Genomic DNA, 23560 nt, shown 5'->3' with positions numbered 1-23560 from the left:
TGGATAATATCTTAAAAGAACTTAAAAAGGAATAGATTAAGGAAAAGAACTAAAGTGATAACTCTTAGATCTTTCCAGGAGCAAAGGGAGGGCTGAAAGTTGAAGAATGAAAATGATCAACACAAATGCAAAGTTATGGTGAGTACATAACTTTTTTATCTGATGTTATCATTTTCATTTGTTCCTCAACTGATGGGACAGAGTCATCAGCTAGATGAACTATGAGTGGTTCTCATGGAAGGATATTTCGGAGTAATGCAGGGCCAAAGGCAGCTCTATTCCTAGAAACCAAATCCAATTTGTAATGAGCAATAAAAGTATAAGCACTGGACCACGTGGCAGCTGCACAAATGTTATACATAGAAGCTCTTGACCAAAAAGCTGGGGATATATCCATAGAACATGTGGAATGAGCTCTAGGAGGCTTAAGTAAGGACAACCCTTGTTTACTACAGAATAATCAGATACAATCAATCAATCAATTAACTATTTGTCCAGAGTAATGTTTGAAAATGGCTTGCCCAATCTGTTAGGTTAGGATACAAACAACTGGCCAGACTTCCTGAAATCTTTGGTTCAATGGAGATAACCGAAGTTGTCTATGTGCATCCAAAAGATGCAGCACATACCCTCCCTTCTTAGAAAAATCTGGAAAGAAAACTGGGAGGTTAATGACTTTGTTGGCATTAGACTCAGAAGCTACCTCAGCTACCTTAGACAAAAAAAAAAAAAAAAAAGACAGGGTTGGTCCATAAGTAACCTTGTCTTTGTGGAAAATCAGGTACGGAGATTTCGAAGATAGAGCCTAGTTCAGATACTCATCTAACTAATGTAATACTGACTAGAAAAATGGTTTTCCAAGACAAAAACTAAGGTCTGACCTGGCTGAAGGTTCAAAGGGGCCTTGGGTCAGAGTTTGAAGCAGGATAGTTAACTCCCAAGAAGGAGTAGGACCCTTTAATGGAGGTCTACATAATAAAGGTTCCTTTGACAAAAGCTTTGAATAATTTAGAAGAAGCTAAAGAAGAATTATTTTCACCAAGATGGAAGTTTGAAATGGCAGCCAACCAGACCTTAACTCATAGGTTCATAGATTATGAATTAGTTAGTTAGCAGTAGAAAAACTAACCCCCTTCATTGAATATTGAAGCTAAAAATTCAAGTACAGCTGGCATAGGAGCAGAAAAGGGGTCCAGATCCCTCTTAAGGGCCCAGAATGCAAATCACTTCCATTTACTTTTGTAAATCTTTCTAGTGGTAGCCTTTTGAGAAGATAAAATATGATTGACCAGGGAAGAAAGCCTGGGCTGTCTAGCAATCATTGAAACTGGAGAAACCATGAGGTAAGTTTGAGACCTGTTATGTCCAGACAGGTCATCCATGTAGGATGAGACAAGAGTCTGGATTGGGATCCAGTATCCAGGGCAAATGTAGAAGATGGGCCAGAGGAAGAGATCCAAAACAATCCCCAGCTACAGCAGGCACCCAATAAAGGCAGTCTCACGATATAGTTTCATTTGGTTTATTAACAAAAACCAGGATTGAGCGCTTTTATTTCCCTCCAGGAAACTTCATCAGAATCATAATATCAGTTGTAGTTTAAATAACAATCAAGGTCCTCCCATTGGTAAACCCTCTACAATTCATTTTGATTTAGGACACCTTTACGTGTATACTTCTGAGTCTAACAGCTCCACCTCCAGCCGAGCACGTCACCCACTACAGAGGAAGAGATACCAAATTTGACAAGGTCAAAACGATGCAATGAGTATAACTGCACTCTTCAACTGGTATGCTTTCTGTAGAAATTTGGGGATAAGAGGTAACAGGGGTAAGCACAGAGAAGACCGGAGGGCCAGTTGTAGACTAGAACAACTCTCAGTGACTCCCTCCATCGGATGGTTCAGGGCAAAAAACCTGCTGCACTTTTTGAGGGAAGAAGTGAAAATGTCACAGTATGACTGGCCCCATCGATGGAAAATTCTCTCCACCACTTTGACATTGACAGACCACTTGTAAGGCAGTAGAATGGACCAGCTTAGTTTGCCTGCAATCATGCTGGCTTTCCCTGGTATGTGCATTGCTAAGAGAAAGTGTCCGGAAGAGATCGTCCATTGCCACACTCTCAATACTTCTTGACATACTGAGTAAGATAAGGTTCCCCCTGTTTGTCGATGTATCAGACAACAGACATATTGCCCGTATGAATGCCAATCGTCCAAGAAAAAAGAATGTCTTGAAAGGTTTGTAACACCCAGAGGACAAATCTCATTTACAGAACACTGATGTGCATATTGGCCTCTTCTGGGGACCATGTACCTTGGACTGTTCTTCCCAAGTAGTGCCCCACCCCTAGCCCACCTGGGAGGAATCTGTGGTCACTGTGGCCGTGGGTAGGGAAGAAACAAATAGACAGCCTAGGGAAACTTTGTCCAAGTGAAGCAAGATTTTTTTGCAAGATGAGTAAGCTTGACCGGGGAGAATAAAGGCTGCTGAAGAACAGACCACTGTATAGATACAGTCCACTGCAGAATCCGCACATGAAACCTGGCTAAAAGAATTAGGGTGACAGCTACTGCCATGAATCCCAAGGCTTGTAAGATTAGTTGCGCTGAAAGAAACATGTGCGAGACTACTTTCTTGACCTGGGATCTGAGTGCCTAAATTTGTGTAGGTGGAAGAGAGGCTATCTGAGTGCCGGTGCCTAGACGTGTACTTATGGCAGCTCAGGATATGTGGAAACAGATTAAACAACATAACACAAAAAGTGAAAAAGTTGAATCTCTTGATGATGGATATATATATAGTGAAAATAAAAAAATGTTTTTAGTACCTTTAGCACAGTATACAGGTCAGGCATACTTTTATCAACCAGAGGAGAAGCTGTGGACCACAATTAATAAAGAACTGAAGAGATTTACTTGGAAGGAAAAAGGGGAAAAATTTAATTGGGATATATTTTTTCTCCTAACAGAACAAGTTGGATTACCAGACTTGAAGGATACTTTATTGCTACTCATTTAAGACTCACATGCATAGCACAAGCAGAAGAATACAAATCAAGTGGTAAGAAATTATTTTGAAATGGGGTGAGGTGGGGTCTGCCACGAAATAAGTATATTAGGATTTTGGATGCGGGCACTTGAGCAGAACAGTAACAACAGCACAGATTACATGTACAAAGTAGCAGAAAATATTTTGGGAACTAAGCTAACGGGAATAGAAAAAAAAGGCATTTTAATAATAGGGATGACTGTAAGTACCACACATAAAATAAGAAAAAGGGATATTTGATGGACATTATTGGTGAAAATCAGCAAAGAAACCAATGCACTGGGAGCACATAACTAGGGAGGGGAAAGACAGAGTGGGGTAAGGCCAAGCAGAAGTTTACACGGTTGTTTAGAGACTGCCTTCCTTACTATAGACTGATAACAGTACAGGCAAGCAGAAAGGGACAGGAGAGTGTTACATGAAAGACCAGCTTGAATTTAAGGGTCTATATTATATGTTTGAAGATTTCTAACTTCGAACACCATATGATCAACACCATATGGTCGAAGTTAGAAAACTCTGAACATACATAAAAAAAAAAAAATAAAAAAACCCAAACCCAAAACTAACATTTGTAGGCAGGGGGCAAGCCCTCCTGCACTCCCCCACACCCCTCGCTCTTTAAATATACCAACTCAGTGATTGCACTACAGTGCGGTAAACGAAATCTTCTCCCATTACATTAATTTTTTTATTTTGTATTTATTATTTTTTTAAAATGTTCGAAGTTTTCCAACTTCAACCATATGGTGTCGACCATATAGTGTTCAAAGTTAGAGCTCTTTGGACATATAATATAGACCCGAATTTAGAGCAGAAGATGCAGTAAAAAAACAGAGATAATTAATAGGGCATAAAAATAATGCATTTTAACAATAAGAATCCATCAAAAGAAGTTTGAAAATACTGGGAAATGAGAATGGAAAAGGAATATACAAAGAAATAATGGATGGATGGATTTGTATGGCTCTCTAGTATGCAACAAAATCAAAAAGGCAAAGGCTTAGGTCTTTTGTACATAAGCATTTGTAAAGATAGTTCTATACCCAAGTAGACTTCAGAGAATTTTTCTATAGGTAAACAGCAATTGCTGAAGGTGTGACTCTAAAGAGAGGGGTAACTGGGAACATCTTTTGTGTGAATGTAACAAGTTGACAGATTTTTGAAATTCCATGTAGGGTACTTTGTCAGAATTGTTGAGAGAGCAAATTACTTTAAGTAAGGAACCAACTTATTTGAGCTGTGACAGAAAAACTGAATTGCCTAGGCACAGTAAGGCTAAGTATAATAGTGTTGGCTCCAAAAAGTAATCTACTAGGAAATGGAAACCCAACCAAAACAGAATTGTTGATTGCTGTAAAGAAGACATAAAGACTGGTGGTGGCATCTTTAGAAAAGGGAAGGAATAAACTACATAGAAATAAATGGAATCTGTGGGAACAATGCATACAGAATAGTACTCATGAGTGGTATGTCAGGAAAGGCAGGACTTGAGTGATCTAATTAATGTTAAACTGAAAATTTGTTAAAGCAAAAATAGTATTTGTACAATGTGTAAAAAGGAAAAAAATCATTGTAATGCCTTGTACTCTCTTTTACAATTGAATGCATATTCACAATAATGTATGCATGTTTGTATTACACACTAAGCATTGATCAGAGAATGACCATTTGCAGGCTCAGTCCAGGTTATATGCAAGTCATTAACTACAAAAAAGGTAATTCTAGTGTGTGTACAGTAGGTGCAATTGTGAATAATATGAAATGGTATGTAAGAAGCAGAATGACAAGCTGGTGGGGTTTACATTCTCTTTATTTGTGTTGGATGGGCTATATATTTATTTGGAGGGGTGGATTAGTGCTTTCTTCTATGCGCATTTTGTTTAATTAGTAACTGCCTGGGCGGTTTTGAGTGCACAGCTACAGTGATTTCTGAGTTTAGAAAGAATTGTCACTTCTTTGAGTTAGTGCCACCAAGGTGCCAATATATTTACATTTGAGGGCTTCCTCCCACATGGGGTTTGCATAGGGATTTCCCAACCTTTAAAACATATGTTGTGTTTATTTTTTTTTGTATTTTATGGGCTGTTAGTTTGGCTGTGTGTGTTAGTATTCAATAACAGATGTGTTCATTGTTTCTTGCATTCAGGCTTCTTCCCCACAGTTTTGTAGATTCAGTGTTAGATTACACAATCTCATACATATACACACATACATACAGACAGACACACACACACACACACACACACACACACACACACACACACACACACACACACACACACACACACACACACACACACACACACACACACGCACACACACACACACACACACACACACACACACACACACACACACACACACACACACACACACACACACACACACACACACACACACAAATATACAATTGATTCATAGACTGTTATTAGGGGCCTTTCTCAGCCTAGCAATGTTTTTCGAAAAGAATAATGATGTCTTGTATCCAAATAAGACACTTATAGGGAGGCATTTATAAGCTACCGATGCCTATAAGGGTCATCGGTGCCAGTTCTGGTGTAAATTTCCTATTCCCATCCACTGGTCTAGGTTGTGCTTAAATTGGGTAATAAATAATAAGCCTGTTTCACAGGAGGAACAGTTTCTAGGACACATATTTGTCTTTACAGCATGTTTTGTAGAAGTCACAGACAAAATGCATGTCTCTAGACCTTGTACTTTTGGAACTGTTTGATTTACGAATATGCAGGAGATTCATAAGTGTGGGGTTTGCGGCTGCCTTATAGTCCAGGCATAGATCACCCCTCAGCAATACATAGGAGATAGAGTAGAGGGAAAGGGCTTTAAGGTGATCCGTAGAAGGCAGGTTTGTTACGCTTGCATTTTTTTTGTAGGGAACCTCCAAGGTCTTTCTAGTTGCTGCATCTGCCTGGTCAGGTACATACCAAAGGGAGCATTGTACTCTATGACTGGTCTGACAAGGGCAGAGTACAGTGGGATAATAACCTCTTTGGACTTAGATGCTATACCTTTACTTATAAGTTGCACAACATAAAAGGATTTCCTCACCACTGTGGCTATAAGGTGGTCGAAGTTAAGGCTACTATCTGCGTGCATACTCAGATCACTAAGTCAACTCTTATAGGTACAGAGATGTTTACTAGGCTAATGATCATAAGGGCCTTTTTAAGCCTGGCCATGCATCTCAAATCTCTGACAAGTTCTGATACCCCTTGATAAGTGTAAGCATGCGCCTGGGGGATGAACCAATTATAGGTTACCCATGTCCATTAGAGACATAGGTGCCAGACCAGGGATGCATTTCCAGTTTCCCATCCAATTGTCCAAACTGCACTTGAATTGGGTCAGAGAGGAACCCTGATTCACATGGATGGGGAGCCTGCTCCACTGACGGGGTAGTCTCTAGGTAACATACCTATCTCTCCAGCAGGTCCTACTTATATCACAGATAAGGTTTAAGTCTTTAGAATGGGTAATTATGGTGCTGTTTGTTTTGTGGATATGCAGGAGGCCCATCAGAGTGGGGTCTGACAATGCCCTGTTTGCCAGGCATAGATCTCCCCTCAAAAACCTCTAGGAGACAGAATACAGTGATAGGGCCTTGAGGCGATCTGCACAGGAAATGTTATTTGTGCCCTGTATTCTTTTAGTGAGGAACCTCTGTGGATGTTCCAATTGTTGGATATGCCTGGTTAGGTACATACCAAAGGGGGCATTGTACTCAATGACAGGTCTGATGAATGTCAAATACAGTGGAACCATGACTTTCTTGGACTTAGATGCCATACCTTTGTTTATAAGTTGCGCAACATAGAATGATTTCCTCACCACTATAGACATATGAAGGTCAAAGGCTAGATTACTATCTATGTGTGTCCCTAAGCCCCAATTCTAACTTCCTGGGTCCTGTCTGTGAGACACTTGGCTATCCACTGGATGACATACGGGTTTGTATCTAACCTATTGAGTTTGTCACCAATGCTTGAGTGGAGTATTCTGCCAAATGCCTTGGCCAGGTCAAGGTAGGCAGTGTGAATGATTTTGCCCTCATCCATTGCTTTGGTGACTTTCTCAAAGAAGTTCACCAGGTTGAGTAGGCATGATTTGCCCTTGATGAAACCAAACTGGGTTGGGTCCAGTGTCTGGAGGTTTACTGCATCTCTACTGATCATCTCCATGATAATTATTTCCATGGCTTTACATATAAGACTAGTGAGACTTATGGGTCTGTAGTTTCCAGGGTCTGTAGATGGCCCACCTTTGTACAGAGGGATGACTGTTGCCTTTCTCCATTCATGAGGCACAATGCCTGTTTGGAGGTTACAGTTAAAAAGTAATTCCAGAGGCCCTGATAGGTCATGTTTCATGCTATTTAGAAGGCATTCTGGGATATTGTCTGGGCCCACTAATGCAGTGTCCTTGGTCTTAGAGAGAGCATTAAGGACCTGTTCCTTAGTGACACAAGTGGGAGTTATATTTGATGATACTTCCTGAGGGAAGGTTGAGGGGGGAGAGATGGAGATGAATTTATTGGCCAGGAGGTTTACTATATCTTCTGGCTTAGTATAGGTGGCTCCATTTACAATGACTTATGCACACAACTGTGTATTGCCTTTGAGGTTGCAGACATAGCTAAAGAATGCTTTGTGGTTGTCCTTCGCCTGGGAGGCCAAACTTACCTCAAATTTGACTTTGGTAGACTTTATTTGTCCTCTGAGTAGTTTGTTTAGTTTGATGAGAGTGATTTTATCCTGCTGGGTGCTGCACCTCCTACTTTTTGCCATGATTTTCTTCCTGGGATCTCAGGGGCAAATTATCAACATGACAATTAGCTGGAATGGTTTACTTTCCAAATGGTACAATTATACATTGAAATGTGTATATACTATACATACCCACATGTACAGGTTACAGACACAGATGCACAGTGCATTTACCTTTGTCCTTGTCAGCAGAGTCATAACTGAAATGGGTACAACTGAAGGATGGAGAGTAGAACTGTCCAAATATACTGAAAGTAGCAAAAGATGTTAACAACATTGGTGATCTTGGCTGAAAGACTGCTAGAAAGTGTCTTAGTTAATCTTAGCACTATCTACCAACTGAACCTTAAAAGCAAGATTTCAATTTCCCTTCTGTGTCACACCTAATAGCTTTTATGCTCAGCAGTACTTACCAGGTTTATCAGTCTTCTCATGGCATGTGCATGTGAGCAGATACACTCACAGGGATCAAAGCCACCTTCTGCCATGACTGCTCAGATAGGTAGTTCCTTTGTCAGATTACTGTACCTGGAAGACACGAAGAATCATGTCAACAAATATCAAACTACACTGCTTGTACAAAAAGTACAGTTTTGTACCTACCATAAATGTAGATGTCCGATAGGTATGCATCTGCAGTCATCACATATGGGTTGTGCTGCCTCAGGCAGCCCTTCGGTCGGCCGGATTCCAAAGTCTGGGTCTGGCCTCGGCTGATGTCGCACTTTCCCCGACGTCAGAGCGTCTGGGGTATAAAAGCATCAGCCAACGCCATTTTCCTCAGTTTTTCTTGCCCCAGATGCCAGGTGCCCTCTAAGGAAGGCTAAAATTTGGAGAGATGTATTTTAAAAACAAATCCAAACATGCACAGTACTATAAAAACAAATACACCATAATAGATCCCCCCAGCTAGCTATAAGAGGGGTAAGTACCCAAGAAATACCACTATAAAAGGGGTAAGCACCCAAGAAATACCACAGAGGGGAAGGAGGGAGGGTAAACCTGACTGCAGATGCATACCTATCGGACATCTACATTTATGGTAGGTACAAAACTGTACTATGTCCTTCAAGGATGCATCTGCAGTCATCACATATGGGTAGAATACCATAGCCAATCTGGGGGTGGTGGTACTAAGTAAAGGATGGTATAGCTAAAATACCCTGCAGGACTGCCGTAGCAAAGCCTGCTCTAGATCTGGAATATAAAGGTAAATTGTAATGCTTGGCAAATGTATGCACGGAGCTCCATGTAGCAGCTTCTAAAATGTCCTTGGTAGCCACCCCTCTTAGGAAGGCTGTGGAGGTGGCTGTGGCTCTCGTGGAATGAGGTCTAATGTTAGCTGGCACAGTTTTTCCATGAAAGGAGTAACAAAAACGAATGCAATTTCATATCCATTTTGAAATTGTCTGTTTGAAAATTGCTTTTCCTTGTGCCCCAGCAGCATATGCTACAAACAGCTGGTCAGTCTTTCTGCAACTTTTAGTTCTGTCCAAGTAGTAGCGCAACTGTCTGTGCATGTCCAGGGTGTGCAGAAGCTTCTCCCCTTTATTTTGTGGATGTGGGAAGAAGGTAGGCAAGTGAATAGCTTGGTTCAAAGATACCCTGGATACCACCTTTGGCATAAATGTAGGATTGGTTCTCAATGAAACTCTGTCCTGATGAAAAATAAGGAATGGCTGTACTGCCATTAAAGCTTGTAACTCAGATACTCTTCTTGCTGAGGTTATGGCCAGAAGGAAGGCAGTTTTCCAAGACAGAAACTGTAGATCTGCAGATGCTGCTGGTTCAAAGGGAAAAAGTGTTAGTTTTTCCAACACAAAGTTAAGGTCCCAAGTAGGTAGAGGTGGCTTCCTTGGAGGATTGATGTTTTTGATTCCTCTTAGAAACTGTCTCAGGAGAGGATGAGAGAAGACAGGTGGATCAACATTATATTCTGCTGAAATTGCTGAAGCATGTATCTTAATGGAAGAGTAAGACAGGCCGTTGTGGAACAATTCTGCCAAATATTCCAGTATATGTGCCATGTTCATCACTGTCGCATCTAGGCCCTTTGTTGTGTTCCAAATGTGAAATCTTTTCCATTTTGCTGAATATGCCTTCCTTGTGGAAGGCTGGCGAGCTTCCATGATAATATCCTTCACTCTCTGGGATAGCTTATCCTGAGGAGGAGTCAAGGTATTTTCCAGGCAGTTAGTTGCAAGGTTTTCAGGTTGGAATGCAGAGTCTTGAAATTGTGTTGTGTCAGTAGAAGTGGCCATAGGGGGAGAGGCCACGGTTTCGAATGTGACAAGCTCTTTAACAGTGGGTACCAGTGCTGTCTTGGCCAGTTTGGAGCTATCAATATCACTCTGGGCTGCTCTGTTCTGATCTTCAGTAAGACCTTGGTCATTAATGGGAGAGGTGGAAAAGCATACACTGTTAGAGCTTTCCAGCTGAAGGAGAGAGCGTCCACTTTCCATGCTTGTGGGTGGTATGTCCTTGAGCAGAATTTCTTCAGTTGATGGTTGTGGGGGGAGGCGAACAGATCTATTTCCAGCCTTCCCCATGATTGTGTTATGAGTAAGAAGATGTCTGGGTGCAGCATCCATTCGTGTGCATCCATGATATTTCTGCTTAAGCTGTCTGCCAGTATATTGTCTTTCCCTGGCACAAACTGGGACTGCAGCTGTATATTGAGTTTCAAGGAAAGTTCCCATAGATTCATTGCCAGTCTGCAAAGAAGGTAGGAATGGGTGCCTCCTTGCTTGTTTATGTACCACACAACTGTGGTGTTGTCTGTCCTTATGAGTAGGTGCCCTCGATGAAGAAAAAGTTTGAAGGCCTCGATTGCATGTATCACTGCCAGCATTTCCTTTTGGTTTATGTGCATGCGTAGCTCCCTTTGTGACCATAGCCCTTGGATACATCTGCCCTCCATGTGTGCTCCCCAACCTTGGTCTGAAGCGTCCGTAGTGATGGTTTGGTTGGTTGTTGGCTTGCTGAAGGGCAACCCACTGTTCAACTGGCAGGCTTGAGCCCACCACGGAAATTCCTTTTGGAGGCATGGAATGAGTGGGATCAAAGTTTCTAAACTGTGACTGTGCTGAGTCCATAAACTCCTTAGGTACCATTGTAATTTTCTCATATGCAGCCTTGCTTGTGGAATCAGAAGAATGCAAGATGCCATGTAACCCAGGGCCTGCAGGATTTTCCTTGCAGTCAGCTGAGTTTGTCTTGTCAGATTCTTGAAGTAATCCGGTAGTTGTTTTTGTTTTTCTTCTGTGAGAAAGGCCATTTGGGTGGTTGTGTCTAGATCCGCACCCAGAAAAGTTATTCTTTGGGATGGAACAAGTCTTGATTTGTGGATGTTGACTGTATATCCCAAGGCCTGCAGTAGGTGGATGGCATAATCCAAGTCCTTTAACAAAGTTTGCTGGCTGTCCGCTTGTATAAGGCAGTCGTCCAGATATGGGTAAATTTGAATCCCCTGAAGTCTGTAGTGTGCAATTACTGATGCCAGGCATTTCGTGAATACTCTGGGCGCAGTAGATAAGCCAAAGGGCAATGCTAAGAATTGATAATGCTTTGACCCTGCAAGAAATCTGAGGTGTCTTCTGCAACCTTGTCTGATAGGGACATGCAGGTATGCCTCCTTGAGGTCTAGAGTCTCCAGCCAAGACCCCTTGCCCAGCATGGGAAGGAGTTGCTGTAGAGTCAGCATTTTGAATTTTGGCACAATGAGGTAAGTATTCAGTGCGGACAAATCGAGAATAGGCCTCCATTGATTTTCTTTTCTTGGAACAAGGAATAATCTGGAGTAAAATCCTTGGCCTTGTTCTGAAAGAGGAACCTTTTCTATATCTTTCATTTGTATTAAGTTGGAAATTTGTTTCAAAGCATCTGCCCTCTGATTTGGTGGCAGGTCTGGCATGCCTTTTCTTTTTGGCAATGTGTGGAAATGGAACCTGTATCCTTTGTCTATTATTTGCAGTGTCCATGTGTCCCTCGTAATGCTGTGCCAATTTTTTGAAAATAAAGAAAGCTTTCCGCCCAAAGGTGCTTCTAATTGAGCCCTGGTCGGCGGAGTCAAAACAAAGTCATTAAGTCTGTCCTGGTGTAGCAGTTGTAGTTCCTGCACTACCTCTCTGGTTGGGAGGCTGCCATTGACGGCCTCTGTAGGAGCCTCTAGCTTGCCCTCTACCTCTGGCACGCCTATTCCTGCCTCTCTGAGATCTGTCTGAGTCCGGAAAGGACCAATTCTTAGTAGGCCAATTTCTGCTGAATCTCGGTGGTTGGGCTTGCAGAAAATCTTTGACTGTTTGCACAGATTTTGCCTTTTCTTCAAATTTCTTTAAGACCTCTTGAGCCGTGGAACCAAATAATTTTTGCTTTTCCGTAGGAGCATCCAAAAGCTTAGCTTTAACATGGTCTGGCAGAGATTGTTCCTTCAGCCAGGCATGCCTACGTATGACTGCACCTGTCATAGCTGACCTACATGAAGCTTCCAATGCATCATAACCACACTGCAAGAAATGGTTACTAACCTGCTGGGAGTTATGTACCAGATCCTGAAGGGATTTGCGATCAAGGAGTTCAGATGAAGACAGTTTCTTATGCAATTCATCTAACAAATACTCTTGGTACTGTATCATATGAAATTGACAATTTAATGCCCTCATGGAAAGAGTTGCAGAAGTATACACCTTTTTACCCCATCTCTCTAAAGCTCTGGACTCCCTTTCAGAGGGTAGCGGATTTCTAGCAGTGGCAGCTGCAACCCCTTTTGGGCCCTGGGAAATAGTTTCTGGATCAGCAGAGTGGGCCTTGTACAGGTGAAGATGTGAGTCCGGGACCCTGTAGTACCTATCAGGTTTGGCAGGAGCCGGAGGGAGAGAGTCAGGGGTTGTACTAGCATCAGAGTACACATCATCAATGACATTCAAAACAGGAGGTATAGCTAAAGGCCTATGCTGAGGTAAATGTAAAAAGGTCCTTAATCTCTTTCTAGAATCAGAGAATTTCTGACCCTGCCATTGAAAATGTTCTCTCATAGAGTGTAATGTCTCTCCAAAGGAAAACTCTTCAGGTGGGGAGGCCGACGGAATAGATTCTTCAGCATCAGAATCCTCGTAGGCTGAATAAGCCTCCTCCGGGTGGTCTGCAGAGTAGAGCCATCAGAGGACTCATCTGAGGAGTGGGGGTCAGAGGGCTCAACCCTGGGCCTTTTGTCTGGAGGTGGTTTCGAGCCCCTGTCCGGATGAGGTTGAGAACCTCTAATTAAGGAGATAAGATCCTCTGCTAAGCTAAGAATCTGAGAGCCAGTAGAGGGTCTCTGAGAGGTAACCTTGGGAGGCAAAGCTTTAGAAAGTTTAGCAGCTTTAGCCCTAGAGAAAGCCTTAATGGACATGGATGCAGGAGGTCTGGCTGCACCACGTGCAGGAGTAGATTTGTCTAAAGGAATGGTGTCGGAAGGTTCCTGGACACCAGTTTCAGTAGGTAATTCAATAACCGACTCGGCCGGGGCCTCCGGGGCTGAGGTAGTCGGTTGCGCGGTTTCAGTAATCGGAAGTACCAAGGACTCGGTTTCAGCCGAAACCGAGACACTCGCGGTAGGCCTGACTGTGGTTTCAGCCGAAACCGTGGCCCGTGTGTGTCGGTCCTTGTCCTTCCGTTTCTTAACTAAATGCGAAGTCGGAGTCTCCGACGGCATCTTGTAAGCAAAACTAGCCCCAAAGAATTCCTCTGCAAACTCCGACCGACGTCTAAGAGTTCGTCGGTTGAAGGAAGCACAGGCTGAACAGGCTGAGACGTCGTGGTCTGGGCCTAGGCAGGGGAGGCAGTAAGAGTGGAAATCCTTATGAGGTATTTGTTTCCCACAAGTTAAACAATTATTAACTTTATCTGACATCGGCTGAGGCAAGAAAGAGTCCCCAACGGGGTACTTAGCTTTTTCAAAGTCTTCGGTACCTGAATCACAGGAGCTGGCCGACCGGCACTTGCGAACTGCTTCTGCTTCGGACAGCACGCGGCAAGAAAGACTAAGGAAAATGGCGTCGGCTGATGCTTTTATACCCCAGACGCTCTGACGTCGGGGAAACTGCGACATCAGCCGAGGCCAGACCCAGACTTTGGAATCCGGCCGACCGAAGGGCTGCCTGAGGCAGGACAACCCATATGTGATGACTGCAGATGCATACTTGAAGGACATCAGAGTAAAAGGAAAATGTAGAGATGAAGCAAATCTCACTGTAAACCCAAATTATAACAATCCCTCCCCACTTCATATAAAATTTTCCAGCAAATTTGTCACAAGGACTTTTTTCCAGAGGTCAGGCACACGCAGCCAACTTAGGGATTCATCAGTTCCCATGCTCAAGGGAACTAAACTTCCACTGTGGCAAAAATAGGAACTAGTTCTGAGTTAGATTTCAGAAAATCATTTCTTAACAAAGCATACTTTCCCATAAAAGTAAAGCAAAGTTGCGCTCTGACTCTCTTGAAGCACAACCTGGACAAATGGATGGATAACCATAAATTCATCTAGGTATGGCCACCCTCAAGACCTCACTGAAAGGAGATTAAACTAGATATTATTTACTTATGTAGTTTGGTACTGAAGATTTGGGATCTTTGGCTAGGCTACAAATTATCTACTGGATCAACAGCATAGTAATAACCTTTGAAACTGAATCTTTAGTAAGGAGTTTATGCAGTACACTCTAAGGTATGGGCAATGAGTGATAAACACAAAGACAAAAAAATATCTGAAATACAAGATCATGTTAACATAGACCTCCTTCAACAAGCCAAATTCAAGCAAAGAAAAAGACCTGCTATCAATGTGAGTTTCGTGAAAACAGAAAACCCATCTACATTATTTGACCTATTCATCCTACTTTTCTCTTGTAATACCATACGATCTTAACCAGCAGGTTTCAAGCTCTCCAAATGATCTAATTATGTCAGTCTACAAGAATCTACATTGTGTCATTTACCAGTTACATTATCACACAGTGTTACACGGACACACAAAATACTCAATTTCAAACAAAAAACTACTTCAATTTTATTTTAATTTTATTTCATCAATTAATTAACCAGATAATCCTATGTGGCCCAAATGCTTCTTTTCAGGAGTGACCAGGAACATTTTCAGGTAAGATGACTGGCAAGCCAGTCACACAGGCAGGCAGGTAAGCAAAGGCTATGAGATTCACACCAGTGATAGAAAATGAAGCTCATTAGTAGCTCACAACCTTAATCCTCTGCACTAAACTGCCAAACTAAACTATATTTTACATTCATGTAGAAACACAAAAGTACAGTTGTGTACACTTACCATAAATGTAGATGTTCGAGTGTATTCAGTGTTGCAGTCATTACATTTGGGTAATCTGCTGGCAGATTGCCCTCAGTCGGCCTGAATAACAAAGTCTTGGGTCCTGTGGTGGTTGCTGTCTCCTCTTCCATGACGTCAGGTCATCAGGGGTATAAAGCATGTAGCTGATGCCCTTTTATTCAGTTTTTCTTGCCCCAGATGTCAGGTGACCCCCAAATGGGGAGCAAAAAAAAAAAAAATATATATATATATATATATATATATATATATATATATATATATATATATATATATATATATATATATATATATATATATAAACAGCAATATATGTAAATGCACTTTTAGCAAAATAAACTTTACCTTCATCTAAAAGCAAATACACCACAAAGGCTTTAGAATATAGTGAAGGAAAGAGAAGTTATAGAAAAGGGGGATGGCGGGTGGGTACCCAGACTGCAACAGTGAAAATACTCGAACATCTACATTTATGGTAAGTGTACACAACTGTACTATGTTCTTCATGTTTCACTATTGCAGTCATTACATTTGGGTAGAATCCCAAAGCCATGGATGGGAGGATGGAACTAAATAGCATCAGAGGCAGCTATAAGGCCCTGCAGAACTGCAGTGGCAAAGCCTGCCCTGGATTTGGAGACAAGAGGCAAATGGTAATGCTTTGTGAAGGTATGAACAGAGCTCCAAGTAGAAGCTTCTAGAATGTCTTTGGTTGGAACTCCTCTGAGAAAGGCTGCTAAGGTAGAGGCAGCCCTGGTGGAATGTGTCCTGATCCCCTTGGGCACAGGTATACCATGGTGCAAGTAGCAGAAACAAATGCAGTGGCTTATCCACTTAGAAATAGTCTGCTTTGATATAGCCTTCCCCTCCGATGCTGCAGCAAATGCCACCAGTAGTTGCTCAGACTTTCTTAGAGATTTGGTCCTGTTTAAGTAGATTCTTAGATGTCTGTGTACGTCCAATGAATGCAGAATCTGCTCCCCCTTGTTCTGCGGATTTGGGTAAAATATTGGCAGGTGAATTGCTTGGTTAAGAGCCACACTGGATATCACCTTAGGCATAAAGGAAGGATTGGTCCTGAGGGACACCCTGTCTGGGTAAAATGTAATAAAAGGCTCCACAGCCATGAGAGCCTGTAGTTCTGAAACCCTTCTTGCTGAAGTGATTGCCAAGAGGAAAGCTGTTTTCCAAGATAAAAATTTTATTTTCCCATTAGCTTCTGGTTCAAAAGGAGGCAGGGTGAGTTTTTCCAGCACAAAATTGAGGTCCCATGCAGGAGTTGGTGATCTTCTGGGAGGCCTTAAATTTTTGGCCCCTCTAAGATACTGTTTAAGCAGAGGATGAGAAAAGGGGAAGCTCTGTGTTGTAATGAGCCGAGATGGCAGAGGCATGGATTTTTATTGAAGAAAAAGATAGGCCCTTGTCAAGCATGTCAGTCAAGTATTGTAAAATCAGAGGGATATTTGGCTTTGCTGTGTCCATTCCTTGTGCTTCGTTACAAGCACAGAATCTCTTCCATTTATCAGCATAAGGCTTTCTAGTACTAGGCCTTCTGGCTTCCAAAATGACATCCATCACAGATTTACTGAGAGGTGTTGTTTGAATAATTAAATTATCAGCCATGCTGCAAGATTCAGAGTTTGGAGATGAGTGTGCAGAATTTGATTGTTCTGCTGAGATAGTAGATGAGGTATTTGAGGTAGGTACCAAGGAGGGAGTTGAGACATATTCCTTAGGATTGGGTACCAGTGCTGGCGAGGCCAGTCTGGAGCAATTAGGATCATTTTTGTTTTTTCCTGTCTGACCTTTAGTAAGACCTTGGAGAGAAGAGGCAGAGGGGGAAAGGCATAGACTGATAGGATTTTCCAAATAAAGGATAGGGCATACACTTTCCATGCTTGTCTGTGATAAGTCTTTGTGCAGAATTTGTCCAGTTGATAATTTTTTGGGGGGGCAAATAGATCTATGTCTGGGCTCCTCCATTTCTGTGTTAACATGCTGAAGATTTGTGGATCCAGTTTCCACTTGTGTGGGTCCATAAGGTTTCTGCTTAGGTCGTCTGACAGAGTATTTTGTTTTCCTGGCAGGAATTGAGCTTGAAGATGTATTTGGTAAGTCAAAGCTGTGTTCCACAATGCCATGGCTAGTCTGCAAAGGTGTAGGAATGTGCACCTCCCTGCTTGTTTATGTACCACGTAACCGTGGTGTTGTCCGTCTTTATCAGTAGTTGTCCTGGATGAAGTAAGTCCTTGAAGGCTGTCAGAACATTCTGAACAGCTAGCATCTCTTTCTGGTTGATATGCAGATGTATTTGTTTTGGGCTCCATTTGCCCTGAATGAATCTTCCTGCCAGGTGGGCCCCCCAAGCATAGTCTGATGCGTCTGTAGTGAGGGTTTGGATGGCAGGGGGTAGAGTGAATGACAGTCCCTTGTTTTGGTGACATGTCTGTGCCCACCACAGAAACTCCTGTCGTAGGCAGGGAATGACAGGAATCATTGTTTCCAGACTGTGACAATGTTGACTCCATAAACTTTTTAGGTACTACTGAAGTTTCCTCATATGCAGTCTCACATATGGAATTAGTAGAATGCAGGATGCCATGAACCCCAAAGCCTGCAGAATTTGTCTTGCAGATAACTGGTTTTTTGTTGCCATTTGTCTGAAGTATGTTGTCAGTTGCCTTTTGTTTGTCTGGCGTAAGGTAGGACATATGAGCAGTTGTATTCAAGCTTACACCAAGGAATGTAATTATTTGAGAGGGTACCAGTTGGGATTTCTTTTCGTTTATTGTGTACCCTAGGCATGTTAGAAGCCTTTTTACAAATGCCAGATGTTGAAGAAGAGTGTCCTTGTCCTCTGCTTGAATGAGACAGTCGTCCAGATAAGGATACATTTGAATGCTTCTTTGTCTGCAGAATGCAATTACTGGTGCCAGGCACTTTGTAAAGACCCTGGGCATAGTAGATAAGCCAAAGGGCAGTGCAGAGAATTGGTAATGCAAAAAACCTGCCTTGAAGTGGAGGTATCTTCTGCACAATTCCCTTATTGGGATATGCAGGTATGCCTTTTTTAAGTCTAGAGTCACTAACCAAGCGTTCCTGCCCAGCATAGGCAGTAGCTGTTGTAAAGTCAGCATTTTGAATTTTGGAATGTCCAGGAACGTGTTCAAAATTGATAAGTCCAGTACTGGACGTCAGGCATTGTCTTTTCTGGGTACCAGGAAAAGTCTTGAATAAAAACCTTGTCCTTTTTCCTTTTCTGGTACTGGTTGAATACCCCCCATATCCATGAGGGACGTAACTTGTTTCTGAGGCTCTGCCCATTGATTTTGTGGCAGATCTGGCCAACCATTTGGAATTGGCAAAGTATGGAAATGAAATCTGTACCCCTGAGATACTATATTTAATACCCATTTGTCCTGGATAATTAACTGCCAATTCTGAGCATGAAGTGCTAATTTTCCCCCCAAGGGGGCTGCCAAAAGATAAGTGCTTGGTGAAGGTAGAGGGAAGTCATTGAGACTGCTTACTGTAGGGTTGTGCTTTGTTTCCTCCAGATTTGGAGGTGGAAGCACCCCATTGCTTTGACCTGTAAGAACCCTCTGATTGGTATCTAGAGCCTTTTGTGTGCCTGGATTTGCCTTGAGAGGCTCTTGTTGGACACAGGAAAGGACCAATTTTTAGTAGGCCAGTGCCTACTGAACCTGGGTGGCTGCACTTGTAAGAAATCTTTTACAGTTTGCATAGATTTAGCTTTGTCTTCCATTTTCTTTAAAATCTCTTCTGCCTTATTACCAAACAGAGTTATCATGCTGCAAGGGTGCATCCAACAATTTAGCTTTAACATGATCTGGCAGATTTTGCTCCTTGAGCCAGGCATGCCTTCTAATCACAGATCCAGTAACTGGGGCCCTGTAAGAGACCTCCAAACAATCAAAAACACATTGCAAAGTATGCTTTCCAACCTGTTCTGCTGAATGCGATAATTCCTGTAATTCTTTATTTTCCACACAATCAGAAATCAACATCATTTTCTGTTTCAATAAGCCCATAACATGCTGTTGATATTTAAGCATATGAAACTGGCAGTTTAAGGCCCTAATTGCCAAGGTTGCAGACGTATAAACCTTCTTTCCCCATCTATCCAGCGCCATGGAATCTCTATCAGAGGGGGTAGGATTTTTGGCTATAGAGGCCTTTACACCTTTGAGACCTTGTGAAATAGTCTCAGGATAAGCAGCAGGATTTTTAAATAGAAATTTGTGGGAGTCAGGAACCCTGTAATATCTGTCTGGCTTACTAGGAGCCGGAGGTAGGGAATCAGGAGCCATGCTTGATTCCGAAAACACATCATCAACAATGTCTAATACAGGAGATATTGCCAAAGGCCTATGCTGAGGAAGAAGAAGGAAATTCCTTTTTTGATTCAGAGAAATCCTGACTCTCCCAGTGAAAATGTTCCCTTAAAGTATGCAAGGTTTCTCCAAAAGAATAATCCTCAGGAGGAGATGCAGATGGGATGGATTCTTCTGCATCAGAATCCTCATACGGTGGAATAGAAAATTCCTGATCAGAAGAAATGGAAACCTGATCTGAAGATTGATTCATAATAAGTGCCTTGCCTAGGCCTCTTAGCGGGGGGGGGGGCCTGAAAACACCCTAAGAAGCCAGTGCCTGCTCAGCGGCTCTGGACCCATCCAAGGGAGAGACATCCGCAGGTTCAATACTCTGAGAATCTGCGGCATACCAGACTCCGCATGGGTCTCGGTAGAGGCCTGCAATTCAAAAGTAGCGGGTATCAGGGGCTGAGAAAGCACCTCACTGAGTTCCGGTGAACCAGCGACTGGCTTAGAAGAAGTTTTGTCGTCAGTTTTGGACCTCGACAGTCTGTCTCTGTCTTTTTCTTTGCGTTTTTTGTGAACTCCGGTAGTCAGATTGCTAACCGACGACATTTCAGGGTAATTAAATCTGGATCCAAAATATTTAGAAGCAAAAATATACCGACACTTAATAGTGCGTTGGTTAAATCTAGCACAAAACTGACAGCAAGGCACGTTATGATCTGGGCCTAGGCAAGGAATACAGTACAAATGAAAATCCTTATGAGGTATTTGCTTCCCCCAAGTAATGCAATTATTAACTTTTACTGACATTGGTAAGGAGCAAGAAAAGGTTTCCCCAACAGGGTACTTAGCTTTAGTTGAAGACTTCAGTTCTGCAACTCGAATGCGAAAATTTCGGGAGTCAGACGACCAGCACTTGCGAACTGCTTCTGCTTCGGGCACCGCGCGGCAAGAAAAACTGAATAAAATGGCGTCGACTGCATGTTTTATACTCCTGATGACCTGACATCATGGAAGAGGATACAGCAACCGACGCAGGACCCAAGACTTTGTTATTCAGGCTGACTGAGGGCAACCTGCCAGCAGATTACCCAAATGTAATGACTGCAACAGTGAAACACGAAGAACATCAACAGTGTACCACTGGAATTACCAAGGTGAAAAAAGCCTTTTACTGACCAGCCATGAAAAGTGCGCTTTCTCCCCAAGTAATGGACTTCAAAAAGATATTTGTATTGCATGCCTTTAGAAAAAGTAAAGTAAAACCACTTGTACAGGATCTGTAAACCTTTCTGATGATGTAGGAAAAAATGTCAGTCTAGTCAGAGGTGTACCTTGAGGAACCCAAACCAATCCCTGAAAATGAACTGGGGCGCAATCTCTCCAAACTTTAGTGCTTAGCTATCCAGTGAGAGAAAGTGTCAAACAGAAGAGGCAATGAACAACTTGGATATCCGGCGGTTACATTTGAAAAAATACAAAAAAGATCAATATGTAAAATGGCAGAGGTGACCAGAGTGAGCCATTACTCCCTCACTTTAGTTCCTGGCTCTGCAGATCTGCCTCTCTAACCTTCCCTCCAGCTTGGAGGGGAAGTTTTTATATTTGGGTTCCACAAACGTAAGGCTGTTTCTAATTCCTTTTTTTCCCACTAGGATTTATCCCTTACAGGCATCAGATTTCGTCCATGCACCCAATCTTTCTGAGTTCATCAGAAGTCACCAACTGCCCTTAGTTATCACCATTAAAGCAAACCAACTTTCCTTTTGCATGATCTGCCCTTGCCAACCCCACATTCAGTAGTGGTTTCACTTTTACCCTGGGATGTTCACTTGAGGGCCTGGACACTTTGGCCACACTTATGTCAGTCTCTGCTGTTTTTACAGTTTTATGAGATTTGAGTCCATAATGTGGCTGGTATTTTAAAACATACGATGACCATCTCACAACATTCCCATCAAAGGTTCCCAATATGGGATCAGGGCCTTTGAACTTCTCGAGCCATCCTTGGTTATGGCCCCAGATGTTTTTTTTTTTTTATCTCATACATCCTGCATGGTCTCACCACACATGATCATTTTTAACAGAAACCTGCTCACTTCATAGTCCCTACTCCACATTTAAACCTAAGATGAGGATTACAACCCCTTTATCTAATTGCACATTTTCTTGCTGCCCCCTCCCCTGGTGCAGCCCATACTTCCTTCTATGTCTGCATTAGTAGATCTCACCTGACACATTTCAGAGGCCAATCTCTGGGTCCTCCTTCTTCTTTTACTTGTTAGACATATGCTGCTCACGGGATCACTCTGACTGGTTCATCATTCTCTGTTCTACTGATAGGGAACTAAAGCCTTTCCTTCTATTGACTTATCACTGGCGGCTGGTGACTTCAAATCAAGGGGGGCTTTAGCTAGCAGCTGCATGAGGGTCTATATCAGAAGATCTAAGTTTCAAACCTTCGAATCTGACATGGTCGACACCATATGATCAAAGCCTTGAAACTTCAAATCTTTTAATGGAGATCTACATACAGTGCGGAAAGGGAAGATTTCCCTTTTCTGCACTGTAGTGCAATCTTGGAGTTGGTATATTTAAGTAGCGGGGGTGGGCTTGTTCCCCCGCTTAGAGCGTTTAAATGGTTTGTTTTTGTAGGTTGTTTCATTTTATTACATTTTCGATGTTTCAAGACTTCGATTATATGGTGTCGACCACATCAGATTCGAAGTTTTGAAACTTCCATAATGTAATATAGACCCCTGCATAAGTGGGGCCATATTATGACACTTCAGTGACTGTTTATCTTTGGTCAAAAAACAGCCAAAGTCAGAACCTTTTCATCCACAGTCTGTCTCAGTACCACCTATTCTACCCATTTTATAGACTATATATACACCTCAGATGCTACTGATCAATATGGGCAGTCTTATACATGGAGATCCATGGGGCACCCCCCCCCCCCTTGCTGGCCACTGGCTCTCCAACATCACCACTTTCTGGTTTACTAGATCAGACAGACAAATTACTTATTTCTTGTTTTTCACTGTTTTGTTCTTCACTTTTTTCCTCTATCTATTCAACACACTAAACCAGCCACGACTGCACTAAAATAATACTGGAGAAATTAAATTAGTTAAATCAGGGATCTATGGGAATACTTAGCCCAAAGAAGCCACAGTGTTCTATATGTTCTGTGTTGCATTTTAGAGCTTTTTTCAAACGTTTAATGAAACTGCGGCCTGAACAAACATTAGGAGTAAGGAAAGAAATTCACTCTTTTTTTCAAGGAAGAAGAAAGTTGTATGCAAAACTTAATTTTCAAAGTCAACAACAAAAAAAAAATGTTCCCAAAAGACTGAAAAAGGAAATGCTAGCAAGGTCTTCTTTCGGCTTTTCCCGGTTAGGGGTCGCCACAACGGAACTCCGGTCCGCTAATGATTGGCAGTAGATTTTTACGTGCCGAGTTGCCAGCCCTGACACACAACCTTCAACGAAGGTACGCCCATTCACGCATGTCTCCAGACAGAAGACGCTCTAGCTGAGAATCAAACGGGACAAGGTCTTACTGGGAGGCGACAGCACAAATGCTAGCAAAGTACGGAAATTAAATGTGAGAATAGTGGCCAACTCATGATGTCGAGCAAAAAATGTCATCTCCTGCATAGCCTTCCGGTATTACACTGTATGAAAGTGAAAAAACAAATGACTGTGGTCATAAATAATACAATTGTGCAAGTAAAACTTACCATAACAGTAGATGTTTGAATGAACCCTACTGCAGTAGCCTTAGCTTCATGGGTTATATCCTGCCAAGGATATAACAGCTGGCCAGCTTCTAAAGCTTCAGAGCACCTTCCAAGGCCCAAACTGTCAAGCATTGTGAGCTGACCTGACTAAAAGACAAGTTTCAGTGTGAAGTCCTTCACAGCTTTTCTGCCAGCACGGAAGCTGAGCCCTAAAAGGACAATGCTAGGAACAACAAAAAATAAATGACCACAACCTGGCATAAAAAAAATACTCAAAAACATTGGGGATGG

General features: G+C 42.3%; 1 protein-coding gene across 1 annotated transcript in view; it reads right to left on the bottom strand.

Annotated features, from left to right (window-relative positions):
• SMIM14 (small integral membrane protein 14) overlaps positions 1 to 23560 on the bottom strand; it is a 734614-nt gene that overhangs the window by 487759 nt on the left and 223295 nt on the right. The window contains exon 2 of the mRNA XM_044062934.1: positions 8255 to 8369. Within this exon, the coding sequence (XP_043918869.1) occupies positions 8255 to 8329 (75 nt within the window). The 5' untranslated portion in view covers positions 8330 to 8369. The remainder of the gene's footprint in view (positions 1 to 8254; positions 8370 to 23560) is intronic.

This window comes from Protopterus annectens, chromosome 2.part1 (assembly GCF_019279795.1).
Source record: "Protopterus annectens isolate FY-2018-M chromosome 2.part1, PAN1.0, whole genome shotgun sequence".
Lineage (NCBI taxonomy): Eukaryota > Metazoa > Chordata > Ceratodontiformes > Protopteridae > Protopterus > Protopterus annectens.
The sequence above is the reverse complement of the archived record's forward strand: the minus strand, read 5'-3'. Positions and strand labels throughout refer to the sequence as shown.